Genomic DNA, 18,874 nt, shown 5'->3' on the forward strand with positions numbered 1-18,874 from the left:
AAGTACCACCCAAAGGAAGACCAATTTGTGTCAAAAACAAAACAAATGATCTATAGATCATTTAGGCATGATAAGTAGTGATAAAGTTATTGGCGAATGGGAGGATCGCTGAAATGTGAAAATTGCGCTGGTCTATAAGGGGAAAACCCCTTAGTGGTGAAGTGGTTAAATCCACTTCTATCATAAGTTTTGTCTAATTGAATGTCCAATTGGGCACAAACATTGCACAGTGTAGGGCCATCTTAACTTGCTGTATTGTTTTGTACACACAGGCATTGGGGTGTACTGTGACATTCACTGTGAGCACAGAGCTGACATTTATTCCCTTTTAAACAATATACATTGCCTGGCAGCCCTGCTGATCCTCTGCCTCTAATACTTTTAACCATAGCCCCTGAACAAGCATGCAGATCACGTGTTCTGACTGAAGTCTGACTGAATTTGGCACATGCTTGTTTCAGGTGAGTGATTCAGACACTACTGATGCATAAAAAAATCAGCAGGGCTGCCAGGAAACTGGTATCGTTTAAAAGGAAATAAACATGGCAGCTTCCATATCCCTCTCCTTTTAAGCCTCTGTGGCTGGCACACACTACAGCTCTGCAGGCCTCTGTCTAGTTCCTTCTTTCTCTGTGTGCATCGTTCTGTGACAGGTTCTCTTTGAAGCCTGTGAGTTGTGATCTGCAGAGCCTGTGCCATGAGGGGATCTTGTGACTGCATACGTGACCCCAAGTCTGGGAAACAGTCTGTGTTTACATAGCATCAGATTGCCCCGCTGGTGGCCACAGACCATTTATCAGGTGTGACAATGACAGTGGTGACAGAGCTATTTTGGGGACTTGGAATGCAGCCCCATCTGCCTGCTGCTCTGACATCCACGATAAGGTGATTATTTGAATGCTGTTTAGTGGATTGCAGCACTCAAATGAGAAGGTATAAACTTTCACATTTACATAGCACTGATGGTTTCCTATTTCTCCAGAGGTATCTTAACATCCATTTTAATTGCTAACACTGCCACAGAGTACATAGGAATGGCACATAGTCATAGTCTAATAGCCTTCCATATAATTAGCACTGACATACTCTGCAGCACTTTACAAAGTACATAGTCATGTCACTGACTGTCCTCAGAGGAGCTCACAATCTAATCCTACCATAGTCATAGTCTAAAGGGGTCTATACACTGATAGATATGGAGCAGATTCGACCATCAGATTTCTGTCATATGCCTGTCAGGTCAAATCTGTCAGGAATCTATCTGATGTGTGCCACACACTAGACACAGAATTCCATTAGATGTCAGAATGAAATCTATTGAAAATTGATTTAAATGCATTGCTGTACCACTGAAAATTATTTATTTTCAGTTTATATAGAGTCTGATCCCACTTTAACCACTTCACCTCCAAGGGTTTTTACCCTTAAAAAACCAGAGCAATGTCTCCTTCTATTCATTCATACTTTTTGCTAAGAATTAATTTATTCTAACTGTGTTTTAACAGGAAACATAAGAAAAAAAAATTGTAAAAAATTCATAATTTAAATTTAGTTTAAAATACATGCTACCGTAATTAAAATTCAGACATTTTATTTGCCCATTAGTACAATGTATGGCGCCAATATTTTCTATATATAATTGGCAAGTGTCTCTGCGTCCATTTTTGTCCCTGTGTCAGTGCTTTTTAGCACTGCGCATGTGCATGGACAAGACGCAGAGACACTGCCGACAGTGGCGAGAGCCGGAGGACAGGACCAGAAGGGGCGGGCGTGTGTGCGCGTGGCGGGTGTCACGGGGGCGTGCAGCGGGCGTTGTATGCGCGCGGCGGTATAGTGACAGACCTAGCCCGTTTTTAAACGGGCTAAGTCACTAGTTTGGATATAAAGGTGCATTTTTTTTTCAGTTTTGCATCCATCCCTAATTACAAGCCCATAATTTATAAAGTAACAGTAATATACCCTCTTGACATGCATATTAAAAAAGTGTCTAGTCCCTAAGTTAACTATGTATTTTTTTTTTGTTATTGTAAACGTTGATATTTATTTTTCCCCAAAAAAACATTTTGGAGTGTGGGAGGTGAGGAGTTAATTTAAAAAGTAAAAATAGTTGTTTTTTAAAAAAAAAAAAGTTGTGGGGTGTAATTTTACTATTTGGCCACAAGATGTCCTTGCGCATAACTGCCGTATGCATAGTGTCACTATGCAAAAAGAGGAAGTTATACGTGGACATGTAAGTATTGTTTTTGTAAATGGAGGCACCAACTCATAGTCGGCAGCATTCATTCACACGGGGGGGGGGGGCTTGATTCACTAAATCGTGATCACCGAAATCACGGTCTCGCTAGCGTTTTGCGCACGCTGTAACCCACGTAATGTTTTGGCGTGCAATTGCAAATTTTTGCGCAAAAACGTGGCTGTTTTTGTGCAAAAATTAGCGTTTGCACACGGAAAACATTATGCGGATTACAGCACGCGCAAAACGCTAGCGCAACCTTAATACCGGTTATCACGGTTTAGTGAATGAAGCCCAGTACTTAGATCAACGAATGGAAATGTGTTCCCATTCATTGATCATCACACGGCTAACGATTGGCGACGGTAACCAGCACTGGGGGGGGTATGTTGTTTCGAGCGGGAGTGCACGGCGGGGAGGAACGTAGTGGCTACGCCCCTGCAAGAAGTTACGAGAATTTGCAGGGACGTAGTTATTCATCCCGGGGAGGGGAAGTGGTTAAATCCTCTTTAAAGGTCCCCCCCCCCCCTTCATGGTAAAACCATGTCACTTTAAATAGATAATTTTTAGAAGGCGCATTCAGTGTAGCATTTGATGGAGAGACCCATACACCTATATGAATGGTGAAGTAGTGCGGTGACAGCGGTGCGTGGCTGGGATGTTGGCGTACGGAACGTCTCGCTGTCAGTAATGAGAGCGCTTGTGTGGCAGATGTTGTGATGAAGTCGTTGAGGCTCTTCCTCTCGCACCTTCTCCATATCACAGCTCAGTGAAGGAAGCAGCAGCGTTCTATTGATGTGACAGGTGGAAACCTACTTTGAAGCCAGGCGGTGGGGAGGGGGGAGGGGTTGTAGCGGGGAAGAGGCGATGGAAGGTGCTCTGCTGATGGAGATTGAACACAGAGGGGAATATTCTAGTTGGTTCAGGTTCTGCTGATCAAGATTGAACGCAGAATGCGGGGGGCTGCTGCCAGCTCCATCCTTGTAAACCGCAATCTATACAATCTTCCATATATCGTTTTTTTTTAAGCCCGAGTTTAGACACTATGTTCTTTTTTTCAACTGAAGAAAAGGGATCGGGTGCTGTCTGTCCAAACAGGACTACATTGCGCAATTATTCAAATCGCTACACGCACAGTGCGTAGAATCGAGAGCCCCAGCGGACGCACTGGGCCTGCCAGAATTCTGCTTTGGAACTGTGAGCAAGTGTGGCTGTTATTTGTATACAGTGGAGAAAATAATTATTTGACCCCTCACTGATTTTGTAAGTTTGTCCAATGACAAAGAAATGAAGTCTCAGAACAGTATCATTTCAATGGTAGGTTTATTTTAACAGTGGCAGATAGCACATCAAAAGGAAAATCGAAAAAATAACCTTAAATAAAAGATAGCAACTGATTTGCATTTCATTGAGTGAAATAAGTTTTTGAACCCCTACCAACCATTAAGGCCACATACAGACATCAGACCATAGTCTTTGGAAAATGAAAGATCACAGACCAATGTTACCACCCTTCCTGTAGTATAAGAGCCATACTCTACACAGTCTCTTCTATGGAGCTGAACTCCACATCAGGAAAAAATCTTGGCAAGATGCTGCACACACAGATGCTGTACAGACACAAAAGATCAGTATCTGCAAAAGATCTGTTCCTGCCAAAGATCCGTTCCTGCAAATTGCAATGATAGTCTATGAGATCTGCAGATCATCATACACACATGATTTAACTGACATTCATCTGCAGATCTGAAAATCCATCCTGGTGGATCTGATCTGCAGATGAATGTCAGTTAAATCATGTGTGTATGATGATCTGCAGATCTTATAGACTATCATTGCAATTTGCAGGAACGGATTTTTGGCAGGAACAGATCTTTTGCAGCTACTGATCTTTTGTGTCTGTACAGCCTCTGTGTGTGCAGCATCTTGCAAAGATTTTTTTCTGATGGGGAGTTCAGCTCCATAGAAAAGACTGTGTAGGTATGGCTCTCATACTACATGAAGGGTGGTAAGATTGGTCTGTGATCTTTCATTTTCCAAAGACTATAGTCTGATGTGTGTATGTGGCCTAAGAGTTCTAGCTCCCACAGAGTGGTTAGACACTTCTACTCAATTAGTCACCCTCATTAAGGACACCTGTCTTAACTAGTCACCTGTATAAAAGACACCTGTCCACAGAATCAATCAATCAAGCAGACTCCAAACTCTCCAACATGGGAAAGACCAAAGAGCTGTCCAAGGATGTCAGAGACAAAATTGTAGACCTGCACAAGGCTGGAATGAGCTACAAAACCATTAGCAAGAAGCTGGGAGAGAAGGTGACAACTGTTGGTGCGATTGTTCGAAAATGGAAGGAGCACAAAATGACCATCAATCGACCTCGCTCTGGGGCTCCACGCAAGATCTCACCTCGTGGGGTGTCAATGGTTCTGAGAAAGGTGAAAAAGCATCCTAGAACTACACGGGAGGAGTTAGTGAATGACCTCAAATTAGCAGGGACCACAGTCACCAAGAAAACCATTGGAAACACATTACACAGCAATGGATTAAAATCCTGCAGGGCTTGCAAGGTCCCCCTGCTCAAGAAGGCACATGTGCAGGCCCGTCTGAAGTTTGCCAATGAACACCTGAATGATTCTGTGAGTGACTGGGAGAAGGTGCTGTGGTCTGATGAGACCAAAATAGAGCTCTTTGGCATTAACTCAACTCGCTGTGTTTGGAGGAAGAAAAATGCTGCCTATGACCCCCAAAACACCGTCCCCACCGTCAAGCATGGGGGTGGAAACAATTTGCTTTGGGGGTGTTTTTCTGCTAAGGGCACAGGACAACTTAATCGCATTAACGGGAAAATGGACGGAGCCATGTATCGTGAAATCCTGAACGACAACCTCCTTCCCTCTGCCAGGAAACTGAAAATGGGTCGTGGATGGGTGTTCCAGCACGACAATGACCCAAAACATACAGCAAAGGCAACAAAGGAGTGGCTCAAGAAGAAGCACATTAACCACTTAAGCCCGAAGGGTTGAAATTTTTTTACATCCGAACAACTTTCACCCCCCATTCATTTGCCAATAACTTTATCACTACTCATCACAATTAATTGATCTATATCTTGTTTTTTCCGCCACCAATTAGGCTTTCTGTGGGTGGTGTGTTTTGCTAAGAGCCACTTTACTGTAAATGCATTTTAACAGGAAGAATAAGAAAAAAACTGAAAAAATTCATTATTTCTCAGTTTTCAGCCATTATAGTTTTAAAATAATACATGCCTCCATAATTAAAACTCACGTATTGTATTTGCCCATATGCCCCGGGTATTTCACCGTTAAAATTATGTCCCTATCACAATGTATGGCGACAATATTTTATTTGGAAATAAAGGTGCATTTTTTCCGTTTTGCGTCCATCACTGTTTAGATGCCCATAATTTATTAAATCATATTGATATACTCCTTTGACATGCATATTTAAAAAGTTCAGACCCTTAGGTAACTATTTATGGTTTTTTTTTTTTTATCATTGTAATTTTTTTTTTTTTTTTTTTAATGTAAACTTGTATGTGGGTATTTTTTGGTGTGGGAGGTAAACAGGGTTTTTTCTAATATATGTATATGTTTAGTTTGAAAACTTTTTTTTTTTAAGGTGTAATTTGCTATTTGGCCACAAGATGGCCAGAATCAAAAGGTCCTGGGAGCGATCAATCTCGCTCCCAGGCAGAAGAAAGGAGGCCAGAGCTCAGAAAAGCCGCAGCATCTGAAGAGACGCTGTCGGCTTTTCTCCGGGGGGGTCCGATCAGCGAAAGGGATTTATAATCCCTTTCACTGATCGGTGGGCTAGCGGCCAGCAGCGGGGGCGCGCACGGGGGGGCCCACGGGAGCGCGCGCAGCCCAACTGGACGAGAAATCTCGTCCAGTTGGGCTTAAGTGGTTAAGGTCATGGAGTGGCCTAGTCAGTCTCCGGACCTTAATCCAATAGAAAACCTATGGAGGGAGCTCAAGCTCAGAGTTGCACAGAGACAGCCTCGAAACCTTAGGGATTTAGGCCTAGTGCACACCAGAGCAGTTCGGCTGCAGTTTGCGATCCGCTTGCGGGTGCGGATCTGCTAGGGTAATGTATTTCAATGGGCTGGTGCACACCAGAGCGGGAGGCGTTTTGCAGAAACGCATACTCCCGGGCTGCTGCAGATTTTGGATTGCGGATGCGTTTCTGCCTCAATGTTAAGTATAGGAAAAACGCAAACCGCTCTGAAAAACGGCACTTCAGAGCGGTTTGCCAGGTGTTTTTTGTTACAGTAGCTGTTCAGTAGCAGCTTTACTGTAACAATACATGAAATCTACTACACCAAAAACGCTTTACAAAACCGCAAAATGCTAGCTGAAACGCTACAGAAAAAGCGTTTCAAAATCTGCTAGCATTTTGCGGATCTGCTAGCGGTTTTTGGTGTGCACTAGGCCTTAGAGATGATCTGCAAAGAGGAGTGGACCAACATTCCTCCTAAAATGTGTGCAAACTTGATCATCAATTACAAGAAACGTTTGACCTCTAAGCTTGCAAACAAGGGTTTTTCCACTAAGTATTAAGTCTTTTATTGTTAGAGGGTTCAAAAACTTATTCCACTCAATGAAATGCAAATCAGTTGCTATCTTTTCTTTAAGGTTATTTTTTCGATTTTCCTTTTGATGTGCTATCTGCCACTGTTAAAATAAACCTACCATTGAAATGATACTGTTCTGAGACTTTTCATTTCTTTGTCATTGGACAAACTTACAAAATCAGTGAGGGGTCAAATAATTATTTCCTCCACTGTAAATAATGTTATTGGAAATTACTGGCCATATTACATAGTTATTTGGGTTGAAAAAAGACATATGCCCATCGAGTTCAACCAGAGAATTGGTTGAACTCGATGGAAAATTGATTGGAAATTCTTAGCAAACTGCAATTTGATAGACTTTAAAGGGAACCTGTGGGATATGGAGCCCGCTTATTTATTTCCTTGTAAACCATGCCAGTTGCTTGGCAGCCCTGTTTATCTTCTGGCATAAGTAGTGTCCAAGTCAAAACCCTGGAGCAAGCATGCAGCTAATCCAGTAAAAGCTCTGAGTCAAAGCAGCTGATCTGCCACATGCTTGTTCAGGGGCTATTGCTAATAGTATTAGAGGCAGAGGATCAGCAGGGCTGCCAGGCAACTGTTATTGCTTAAAAGAAAATAAACATGGCAGCCTCCATATCCTTACCTCGGGTTCACTTTAATACAATTTTTTAAATTGCAAAAAGAGTCATACAGCAACCTATTACCCATTCATAACATAAGTAAAATTTCCCTTTTTAAGGTTATCATACATTACTAAATTTTTGGCATCGATATCTGGCCGATTCGATCATAACCAAATCTTGCAACATGACCACCCAGTCGATTTATCAATCGATTTTGGGTTAATTTGATTGAAACGGTGGATCCAGCAAGCTGGATAAATCTCGGTCTATATGGCATGAATTAGTGGGCAGCAGTAACGTTGTTTGGTTTCCCGACGACCAACTGATCATTGACTGGACTCCACGCCCCACCCAAGTGTATGGGTACCCTCCCCCGAGGCTATGGGGAGTCTTTGAAAAGCGCAAAGGAACAATCCAGCCCCAGATGGTGTAGTAAGGTAGCACACTGCAATTTTCAGGAAATGAGGTAGAAGATAGGTACCCACAAGGGCGGGTTATCGCTAAGGCAACCACTGTATTTGCAGGTGAGGAGATTACACCCGACCCCACTTTGGTTAAAAAGTCACTCACTGTAGAAGAAACTCCTTCCCCAGAGGCAGACTAGAATAATTGATTTGTTATCGAACCGAGGCGGCAGAGTAGAGTAAAACATGTTAAAAACTGTTTAAAATGGGAGGTAGTGGTGTGCTTACCTCCCAGAGTAGACGGAAGCAGTCAATAACAAGTTAAAAATAACTCTTTAATCAAACACTTCAAAACCGCAATGCATTTCTCAGGCATGATCCCGATTCATCGGGCAATCAATAATGCAACGCATTTCACGGGCAGTAACCGGCTTGATCGGGCAATCCATAATGCAACGCATTTCAAGGGCATTAACCCGCTTCCTCAGGCAATCAATAGGAGTAACTGTCAACAAATCTCAGCCAGCAAAAGCACCTCCACGAGAGAGGACCCCATGGGGGAGCATCTCATGCTCAGCCTGTCACCTCCTGTGTCCGGCATCTTTTTTAAATTGCCGCTGCAAGCACCTGTACTGCTGGACTCATGTTCCAACGTCATGTCACGTGATGGTGTCATGTGATGCAGGTGCTCGATATAGCAGCAATTTCATGTCACGTCACGTGATGGTGTCATGTGATGCAGGTGCTCGATATAGCAGCAATTTCATGTCACGTCACGTGATGGTGTCATGTGATGCAGGTGCTCGATATAGCAGCAATTTCATGTCACGTCACGTGATGGTGTCATGTGATGCAGGTGCTCGATATAGCAGCAATTTCATGTCACGTCACGTGATGGTGTCATGTGATGCAGGTGCTCGATATAGCAGCAATTTCATGTCACGTGATGGTGTCATGTGATGCAGGTGCTCGATATAGCAGCAATTCAATAAGTTCCGAGACACAGGAAGAGGCATGGAGTCGCACCGTTGTGACAGGTGAGCCTTCAACAATCGCCATGGGTTTGGGGGGTGATTGGGCATTTTTCATTAAATGGGGGGACCTGGTAAGTGGAGGCGGCAGCAGTGCTATGGAAAATTCCAATAGATTTTATGCTGAAATGCTGCCTGCAGTGTGTGGACAGGTAATCGATAAGAGGGTCTATCTGGTGGCCGTCGTATGGCCATCTTTACCCATTAGCAGCTTCAAAGATATTTTCTCGTTTGAGATAAGTGCACTGCTTTTGGCCCACAGCCGGCAGAACTGGTTGTGCTGTAAGTTCTTGGAATGCTTTAATCTCTCTCTACTAGCAGATGATATAGAACTGAAAGCAGAAGTCCTGTTATTGTTTCACACTGCCCCCTAGTGACAAATGACCATAAATACACATTAGAGCAGTACCAACTAGTGGCAAGGAAATGAAACAAAGATGAAATAAAAAAATGTGCTAAAATCACCACGGAGCACTTGCAAGCCTCTAAATAAATTGGCTGTTAAAGGGTTAAGAGTGCGTACACACATCGAGTTATAATTGGCCAATTTCACCACTTCCATGTAGAATAAGAACTTGCCTACACAATCTGTTCATAGTATTCAGAACCTCTTACAGAGAAGTGGTAAAATTGGCCAATCAGAATTGGAAGTGTGTACTAGGCAGGGATGCTCAAAAAACCGTATTCGGATGAAATCCGAATAGGTTTCTTCAGATTTCATCCTGCTAATGAAAGCACCTGTGTGGGAAGGCGAGGGGGAGGGGGATTAATCTTACCCATCAGCCGTCTTCTTAGGTCCGTCCCTCGGCGCCTCCCACGATGCGGTCCAAGCCACGGTCATGTAATTACAAACACTTCCTCCTCCCAGGTTGAAGGAGGAAGTGTTTGTAGTCACGTGACGCGCTTGGAACGTATTGTGGGAGGCGCCGAGAGACGGATCAAAGAAGACGTCTGATGGGTAAGATTAATCCCCCTCCCCCTCGCCTACCCACACAGGTGCTTTCATTAGCAGAATGAAATACCTATTCGGAGTTCATCCTGTGATCATCACTGGTACCCAGCTGAAGTGTTCATAGCATCAAAACTCTGTTTTACAGGTGATATATTTGACTTTCCTTATGCTAATTTCTTGCGACTCTCTTCCAGCTTCCGTCAAGGACCACCCCCAGCAGCAGCCAGGCATGATCTCTCGCGTAACCGGAGGTATCTTCAGCATCACCAAAGGAGCCGTGGGCGCCACCATCGGCGGAGTGGCCTGGATCGGAGGCAAAAGCTACGAGGTGACCAAAACAGCCGTGACATCGGTGCCGAGCATAGGGGTCGGCATCGTGAAAGGCGGCGTATCGGCAGTCACCGGCAGCGTCGCCGCCGTGGGCTCGGTGGTCTCCAATAAAGTCTCTGGAAAAAAGAAAGACAAATCTGACTGAGCCAATCATGTCACTCCTCAAGGACTGCCCTCCCCCCACCCCATGTGATTTGGTGTCTGCCGAAGAGTTACGCAAACGCCACACAAGACACTCGTTTATCGTAACGCTGGTGCGGCCAACCGACCGGGCAGACAGATAAGCAGCTGTGCGGTGAACACAAGACTTTAACGCGTTCATCCGATCGGCTTCTCCAAATGTTACATTTTTATCCACCAAATCCTGTCTTATTTGTCGTTCATGGAAAATATTTTGAATTTTTTTTTTCTCAGTCGCTGGAAACGGTGAAGTCTGCAAAGCCATTTATTAGAAGATGTTTTTTTGCCCTACTTTTTTTTTTTCGTGTGTTTTTGCTTATTATGATGTTTTGAAAAGTCACAGCGCATAGTTGTGTCATTATGGTTATCCATTGATTATTTACTACATTTTTATTATTATTATTGATAATGTATGGCTTAGCCAGTGGAGCAATAACGTAACCTATTGATCCATTCCACGTTCCCTACACGGTTTACTATATCAATGCAATTTTTAGGGGTAGATGGCGCACTAGAAGAGTCGGTGTGTTGTACAAATAAGTTAAAAAAAATAATAATGTGGGTTTATTATTTTTTATTTTATTTTGTCCTAGAATTTCAAACGCTTCTTCCCTTTTTTTTCCTCTATATATTCCACAATAAATGTTTATATTTTGCAATTTTTTCGTGTTAGTTAAGTGCCAGTGTTGCGTATCATCTCAGCATTGCTGACTTGTCGGAGGTAGTTTGAGGGTGTGGCTTACAGGCCTTAAAGTGAACCCTATAGTGAGAGGCACGTGAGAGCTGCCATGTTTGTTTCCTTTTTTTAAGGCAAGGGTCACACTTGCCATGATTCGCATTCTTTTTTTGCACTGTGGAAACGCACAGAATGCTTCCCTACGGAGAACGGCAGGAAGGTTGGGGTATTGTGCCGGTTTCCCGCAATGGTGAGAATACAAAATACCGGCGCTGCGGGCTTTTGTCGTACACCATGTGTGATTCTCTATTGCCGACAGGCTGAAAAGTTTTGCCGACTGGCGGAAAGTTTGCATAGACTGCAGATGTATCTGTGGAAACACACTGCAGTTTTCCGCTGAGTCAAGTGTGACCCCAAACTAAAAAAAACCCAAAACATTTTTGTGGCTGTAAGGTTGATCCCCACTCCATTTTCTAAGGGCCCGCTTCCACTAGATCAAAATCGAGGAAACTGACACAGCACCCTTGTGGGAACTCGGCCGAAAAGGCCTTCTCCAGACCTCTCCTAACATTTCCAGTGGAGATATCGCCTAGGTCATGTTGGATCATAGGGTTGGAGGTGTGAGGTAAGGGTTGTGTGACTGCAGTTGTGGGCAGCATCTACATCGAAAAACTTTTTTTTTTTTTTTTTTTTTTTTTATAATAAATACAGAACAGGGAAGCCTGGAGCCTGCATGGCACTGCAGTTACAACATGCAGCAAACCAACATTAAGTTCCATTATGACCCAGGTAGGGACTTCAGACTTTACCTAATGTTTTTTTTAATCCCATCCAGGTTTGCTGCATCATCTGGGTCATTTAATTTATTAGTGTAAAATCCTCAGCGATCCCTGGAGAGCATACGATAGGCCGCATGATGCCGTGACCTCAAATCAATATGCAGATGAAGAGTTATACCTTGGCTGGCTTCCATATGTGACGCGGAAACCACTGAAGCCATATGATCAGCCTGACAGATAGAAAACTGACTTTTTCCCCTGCGCTACCGGTTCCAGTTCCCTTCTGTGTTATCCATGCTAACAGCTGTTTTATCCTATAGAGTGCCGTTCCAGTTTCCCAGCCCCCGGGTTATGTCACAATCCCACTGCTTGATACCCACGTGGGCATCTGTACCTGGTATATATTCACTGCACCAGAGGGGGGAGGTGTCTTACTGCATAGGGGATCCTTTCATCCACGCAACCCTTGCTATCAGCCTGCTTTATGAATGTAGGATTGTAGCTTGATGCCACCAATGTCAGACTTGACCCAGTGCCCACTAATGGTATGGCCACTACCCGTGCTGCACAACCATTCACTCTGCAGTGCCAGTGCTGTGTCTGTGCTGCACTAAAGCAGTGACCTGCAAACTTTGCTCTCCAGCTGTTAAGGAACTACACATCCCACAATGCATTGCGGTAGTCTGACAGCCACAGTCATGATTCATAAAGGAAAAATGGATTGTGGGACTTGGTAGTTCCTTAACTACAAGTTTGCAGATCGCTGCCCTAAAGATTAGGCTACAATATACGCAGTGTGAGCTTGTGCTGCTGCGCATGCGCAGTGTGAGCTTGTGCTGCTGCGCATGCGCAGTGAGATCCTAATCTCCGTATCAGAAATTTTACTTTCAGCGTGTGCTGTGGAGATATGCGCATGAGACATGTACCCCAATTCATTAAATTTGAGGCTCGAAATCTCAGTAGCCTCCACTCCTTCCCTCCCACACACACCAAATTTGGAGGGTCAGGATGGAACCCCCCGAGCCACAGCCATGTCTTTGGTTCCCAAGTTATGGAGTGCAAACTCTACCTTGTGAGCCATCGGGCCTGGGGACCTGAAATTTGCCACAGGGGGTTGTTTGTAGGAGGCATGGCTGCAGAGGTCTTGCGCTTAAATGTAACCATAGGGGTGCATCTTTGGGCATGTGCATTGAAGGAACTAAGAGCAGCACAGAAATCCCTTCTGCGCAGGTCTCCGATCACACTGAGCATGCATGAGATGAGGCGGAGCTCAGTGACACAAGGGCAGCTCTAGGGTATCGCAATCAGACCTTATCCAAAAGAACTAGTCTGTAGGAAGCTCTCATGAGTCATTTTGCTTCCAGTATCTCTTGACATAGCCGTACCCTCACCCACCCACCTGCCATGTCCATCGTCAGCCTCTGCCTTGGAGCATAGTTTACAGTCAGGTGGGTAAGCTGTGCACACCTGCTCATACACTTGTACTTGGGTGAGCGGGGGTGTGGCTTTGTGAAATGTAGCTACACCCACTTAGTGCCCCGCCCTGGCAGGCTATAAGCCAGCCTCTGCAGAACCTGAAGTACAGTCGGTAGAGATGTGAAAAAGATGCAGGCAGAGTAAATGCCAATCGCTTGCATCCTGGAATCAGACCATTCTGAGGCACTTCCTGTTAATTTTTATTGGTCCAGTTCCAATCTGCATACAGTTAGCACCGACCATAACGTTAGGCTAGCCACACCCATCCCGGTAGCAGGCCAGCTTCTCGCAATCGGACAGGCTAAAAGCTTTTTTGGTCTTATGTATAGTTATAGTGGATTATTCATCGTTACATTCACTGATCCTTTTTTTCTCCCAATTTCACTTCACCTATCTTCTAGAAGAGTAGCTGGAGGTAAACGGTCAGAGGGCACAGCTGCTGCCCTGTGATTGGCTGGACTTTATTCTGGGAAATGCGTGTTGCGTCTCAGCTCCTGAGTGTGAATAACAGAGCCCTTGTTCTGTTTACACTAACCTTTTTCTCTTTTTAGCTTTTTTTCTGTTGTGCACACTGTCAGGAATAACAGGGCAGCTGCTGTCTTAAAGGACAACTGAAGTGAGAGGGATATGGAGGCGGCCATATTTATTTCCTTTTTAGCAATACCAGTTGCTTGGCTGTCCTGCTGATTCTCTGCCTCTACCTTTAGCCATAGCCCCTGAACAAGCATGCAGCAGATCGGGTGTTTCTGACATTGTCAGATCTGACAAGATTAGCTGCATGCTTGTTTCTGGTGTTATTCAGACACTACTGCAGCCAAATAGATCAGCAGGACTGCCAGGCAACTGGTATTGTTAAACAGGAAATAAATATGGCAGTCTCCTCATTCTTTTCACTCCAGTTGTCCTTTTTTTATGTCAGCCCATATAAGGAGGCAGTTATACATTTTTGACGAGTCAGGTTGCCCAATTTATCGTTTCAGCAGTGAATCCTAAATTAACACTTTATGGCAAGTTCTGCTGATGTAATTTGCCAAGGAAAAAATAAAATGCCCATGTAGATAAAACCGAGGTTTTCAAATTACTGTTCATGGGAAGTCCCAAGTAGGTCTCCATTACGTTATCTCCTGTCCATCCTTCTCTTGTTAGTGCCTTATAGAAAACCCTCAGGAACACGCCCATTGTGATGTCACTTCCCTCTGTGTGATGTCATTGCATGCTATAGAAACCTGTCTACCTGGGTCAGCCCAGAATAAAGGGATATTAATGTTACATACATTCCACTGCGGACCTTGCAGCTCTGTTGTATCATAATTCACACCAGTCTTGTATTTAAGCAATACCAGTTGCCTGGCTGTCCTGCAGATCCTCTACCTCCTAATGTTTTTAGCTGTAGATCCTGAACAAGCATGCAGCAGATCAGGTACTCTTGACTCAGCTGACTGGTTTTACTGGATTAGGCATATGCTCGTTCCAGGGTTTTGACTCAGATGCTACTTATGCCAGATCAACAGGGCTACCAGGCAACTGGCATTGTTTATAAGGAAATAAATTTGGCAGCCTTCACATCCCTCCCACCTCGGGTTGGGTTTCCTTTAAGGTGCCCATACCTTACTTTTCTCGTACGATCGACCCTTCGATTCAATCATTTTGTTGGAACGGTGTAGAATCCATTATGTTCCATTCAGCTTGATAGATGGAAATTGGCTGGTATCGTGTCAAATTGACTAATTTACCTAACTGGCTAATCAAGTAATATATCGGCCCCTATGGGCCGGGGCTCACACTGCGGTCTAAATCTGTCAGTTTCATGCTAGGAACAGACGTATAGATTGCTCCTAAGCTCTGTGTGTAACCCTTCCAATGCTGGTCTAGTAAAAAAAAATGCTGGTTGCATAAATAATGTAAATAATGTTTTGGAGCAAAGTTGAAATGCAGGGTTATATTCCGCTTTAAGCGCTTGATTCGTTCAGATGTGTTGCGATTTGTCTATTCCTCTGCAGAACGCACAGTCCCGGTTGGATGCCATAATGGCAATGTTGTTATGACATGTCTGATGCAACAGACCCATCTGAAAAAGCCTTCTTAGTGTGCACTGAGCCCAAGGTTGGCTAATGATGGAGATGCAGATATATCTGACTTCATGCAGTAGTATGTAAATTTGTATGCAAATATATGCAGCTTGGAGATGGACCAATCAATGTACACATGGGTGGAACTTGATTGGTCCATTTTCAAGCTGCATTTGCATAAACATTTACATAATGCTGCATCTCATTGATCATCCCTGTTGGCTAGTAGGAATGGTCCATAATACCATAATTCCTGGTGGATGCAAATTTTATAGATTTATGCAAGTTTACATCGACTGAAAGTTATTAGCATCTTAATAACTGACCACAAACTTAGAAAGTATGGAGTTTTCACGCCAGTTAGTTTTAAAACTAACCTGTGAGGAAAAATTAAAAAATACTTATAGTTCCAAGCCTCTTGATGATTGAGGTTTCCCAGAACCTCCTCAAGCCCACCGCTGGTGACCAGGACCGTGTTATAGAACAATACAGTGCTCGTGTGGCTTTGCTCCACTAGGCATGTGCGAACCGTACTTGCACATGCCCACTACGAAGAAACTCCTACTTGGATGAAAGCGTGGATACGCTCTCGTCGGGTGCGCTTGGAGGAACCCAGCATTAGAACGGAGGGATGTTGGAGGATCCAGGCTAAACTACCCAGGCACCTCCCTATCCCTATATAGGCGGTCCCATACTTACAAACCGGTTCCATTGCAGGAGATTGTAAGTTGAACTTGTTTGTTGAGCCGTGTGAGAAAATTTACTTTTGGACAATTCTGGATTTGGACATATAAACTATGTGGTTTGGTTGTTTTAAATAAAGGATGGTCCATAAGATGCAAATAATTTGGAGTTGATGCACTGTTATGCAAATTTATGAAAAGGTTTGCAGCTTGAAAATGGACCAATCCAATTTTACCTCAGCAGGACAGGATTTGATTGGTTCATGTCTAAGCTGCATACATTTGCATTAAAAAATGCTGCATCAGGCCGAAGTTATTTGCATCTCATTGACATCCCTAGTTTTCAACATGCTTTCGAACCACTTATAACAGTTTATACAATATTTTATCATCTCTCAAAAATGTAAAAAACAAAACAAAACCCAGTACTGTATATTTTGTACCAGAAGATAGCTTTGTTTGTATCTCTAAAACGATGTAACTTGAGTTGATTGGAAGTAGGGGGCTGTCTGTACTGTAGTATGTTTTTCTTTACTTCACTTTCACATTGCAAGTAAACCTAAACTTGGTACTTTTCCGTTAGCCGGGCGCATCCACTAGGTGGCGATAAAACTCCACCAGAATGACATCTTTCCCTACTATCCATGGCGGCCTGGAGGGGGGGGGGGATAGTCATTAACGCCACCTAGTGGATGCGTCTGGCTAACGGAAAAGTACCCTAAACTTTTCTGAGAACTTGAGATTTGAAAAGCTCTTGTAGGGCTTATTCACACTAAGAGCGTTTTTTTTTTTTTAAGTGCTGGCGATTTTGAAAATCACTTTAAAAGCACTGGTGTAATGTTGCTCTATGTGAGTGTTCTCATATGTGTGATGAGCTTTCTTTCCGAGCGCAAACGCGGCTTCTTCACCATTTCCTAAGCGTTTACGATTCAATGCAAGGCATAGGAAATCCGCTAAGCGCTTGGCAAAGTGATTTTTTTTGGAATGCTTTTGTAAAAAAATGACATTCAATGGATTCATTTCCAGGTCAGAGTTCACTTCCAAACAAAGCGCTTGGATAAATCGCAAATCGCACAGAAAGCAATGGGAAAATCGCTCACAAAAAGCAGCGCTTGCAATTGTGATATAGATTTATGATGTGAACTAGGCCGTAATGTAATGCTATGCGTGTGATCCCACTGGAGGGCGGAGCTGGATCATCCACAAGGCACACTTATGCTGCGTACACACTGGCGACTATGGTCGTTTGAAACAGCTAATTAACGATCGTTCCGCCGACAATCGGGGAAAAAACTTTACCCAACGATCATTAACACGAACGACATCGGGAAGATGGAAATATCCAACCTGACGGATCGTATCTACCGACAATCGTTACAAAACTATAGTGTGTACAGACATCGGCCGAGAATGATCGTTACAAGGGCCAATGCACCTGCGTTGAATTCTGCCCAGCTTCAGTACTTCCTTTGTAGCGCGGCCGTAAAGATTGTTACATTGCTCATTTCAATTAAACTTTGTTTTCAAGTTAACCATCATATATTTGTATCTATTGTAATTCCATGTTAGTGTGTTTTATTTTATAGAAATATGTACACAACATATCCTTATGATCGTTCTTTTCTGCGAGAACGATCGTTAAAATGTGTATGATGATCGCTGCATCCTATCGTTGCCGTATCGTTCGTCTTTCAATTATCGTTCCTAGTGAACGATCGTTATCGCAAGTGTGTACGTAGCATTAGGCAGTTGCCTAGGGCCTGGAGAGAATCTAGGGGCCTGGTGGATGCTAGCCCTCACCAAACCTTACTAAAAAAAAAAGCCAGGTGATCATCAGCAGTGGGGCAAAGACTGCTATCTTGCTAGGACCCATTTAATCCTAAAGGACAACTCTAGTAAGAGGTATATGGAGACTGCCATATTTACTACTTTTTAAGCAATACCAGTTGCCTGGCAGCCCTGCTGATCCTCTGCCTCTAATACTTTTAGCCATAGACCCTGAACAAGCATGCAGCACATCAGGTGTTTCTGACATTGTCAGATCTGACAAGAGTAGCTGCATGCTTGTTTCTGGTGTGATTCAAACACTACTACAGCCAAGTAGACCAGCAGGGCTGCCAGGGAACTGTTATTGTTTAAAAGGAAATAAATATGGCAGCCTTCATATACCTCTCACTACAGTTGTCCTTTAACCCATTAGTGGCGGAGGGGTGTGATTTTTCTAAAACAAATCCCCCATAGCATTAGCCAGAGCTTTACAAATTACTTATTAGCTACTAGTTACTTTATTACAATTACTACTAGAGAAGGGCTGCTAGTGGGTTCCAGGCCTAAACATCAGATCTTTTTGACTTGTAAAAGTTGACCTTTATTGATATATCAGATACCTGTATTCTCATAATTCATCTCTTTCTAGTATTTTATAAAATAACCAAATCCAAGCAAAATGAATTTGAATGCTGTCATGCAGGATAAGCAAAATGTGCCCCTGCATTGCCTCCAGCAGGAGGCGACCTCTGTGACTTGGGTGGCAGTGATTTGGTAATGCTGGAACCCTAAGAACATTCAGTAGAGATTGTCAATGAGATTCTATGAGATCTGGCTTGCATGCAAGTTGTATGCAGATTCGGCCAATCAGATTGATTTCCTGTCCATGTCTGGCCCAATTTTTTTTCACTGACCAATGAGAGACTGCCTAAACATCCCCCCCCCCTTTCCTGAAATACTCAACCCCTGTACTCACTTTCTGTTTGTTTTGACAATCCTGCTGTTTTTAGCTTTGCAGTTTCCTGTCTTTGCTGGTTTATATATAGATATTTTTTCTTTTCTTTGGAAGGTCCCAAA

General features: G+C 43.6%; 1 protein-coding gene across 1 annotated transcript in view; it reads left to right on the forward strand.

The window, feature by feature from the left end:
* The window catches only part of TMEM263 (transmembrane protein 263), a 48,662-nt gene extending 35,254 nt beyond the window's left edge, over positions 1-13,408 (forward strand). The window contains exon 3 of the mRNA XM_068278325.1: positions 10,032-13,408. Within this exon, the coding sequence (XP_068134426.1) occupies positions 10,032-10,312 (281 nt within the window). The 3' untranslated portion in view covers positions 10,313-13,408. The remainder of the gene's footprint in view (positions 1-10,031) is intronic.
* The last annotated feature ends 5,466 nt before the right edge of the window (positions 13,409-18,874 follow it).

This window comes from Hyperolius riggenbachi, chromosome 3, assembly GCF_040937935.1.
Source record: "Hyperolius riggenbachi isolate aHypRig1 chromosome 3, aHypRig1.pri, whole genome shotgun sequence".
Classification (NCBI taxonomy): Eukaryota; Metazoa; Chordata; class Amphibia; order Anura; family Hyperoliidae; genus Hyperolius; species Hyperolius riggenbachi.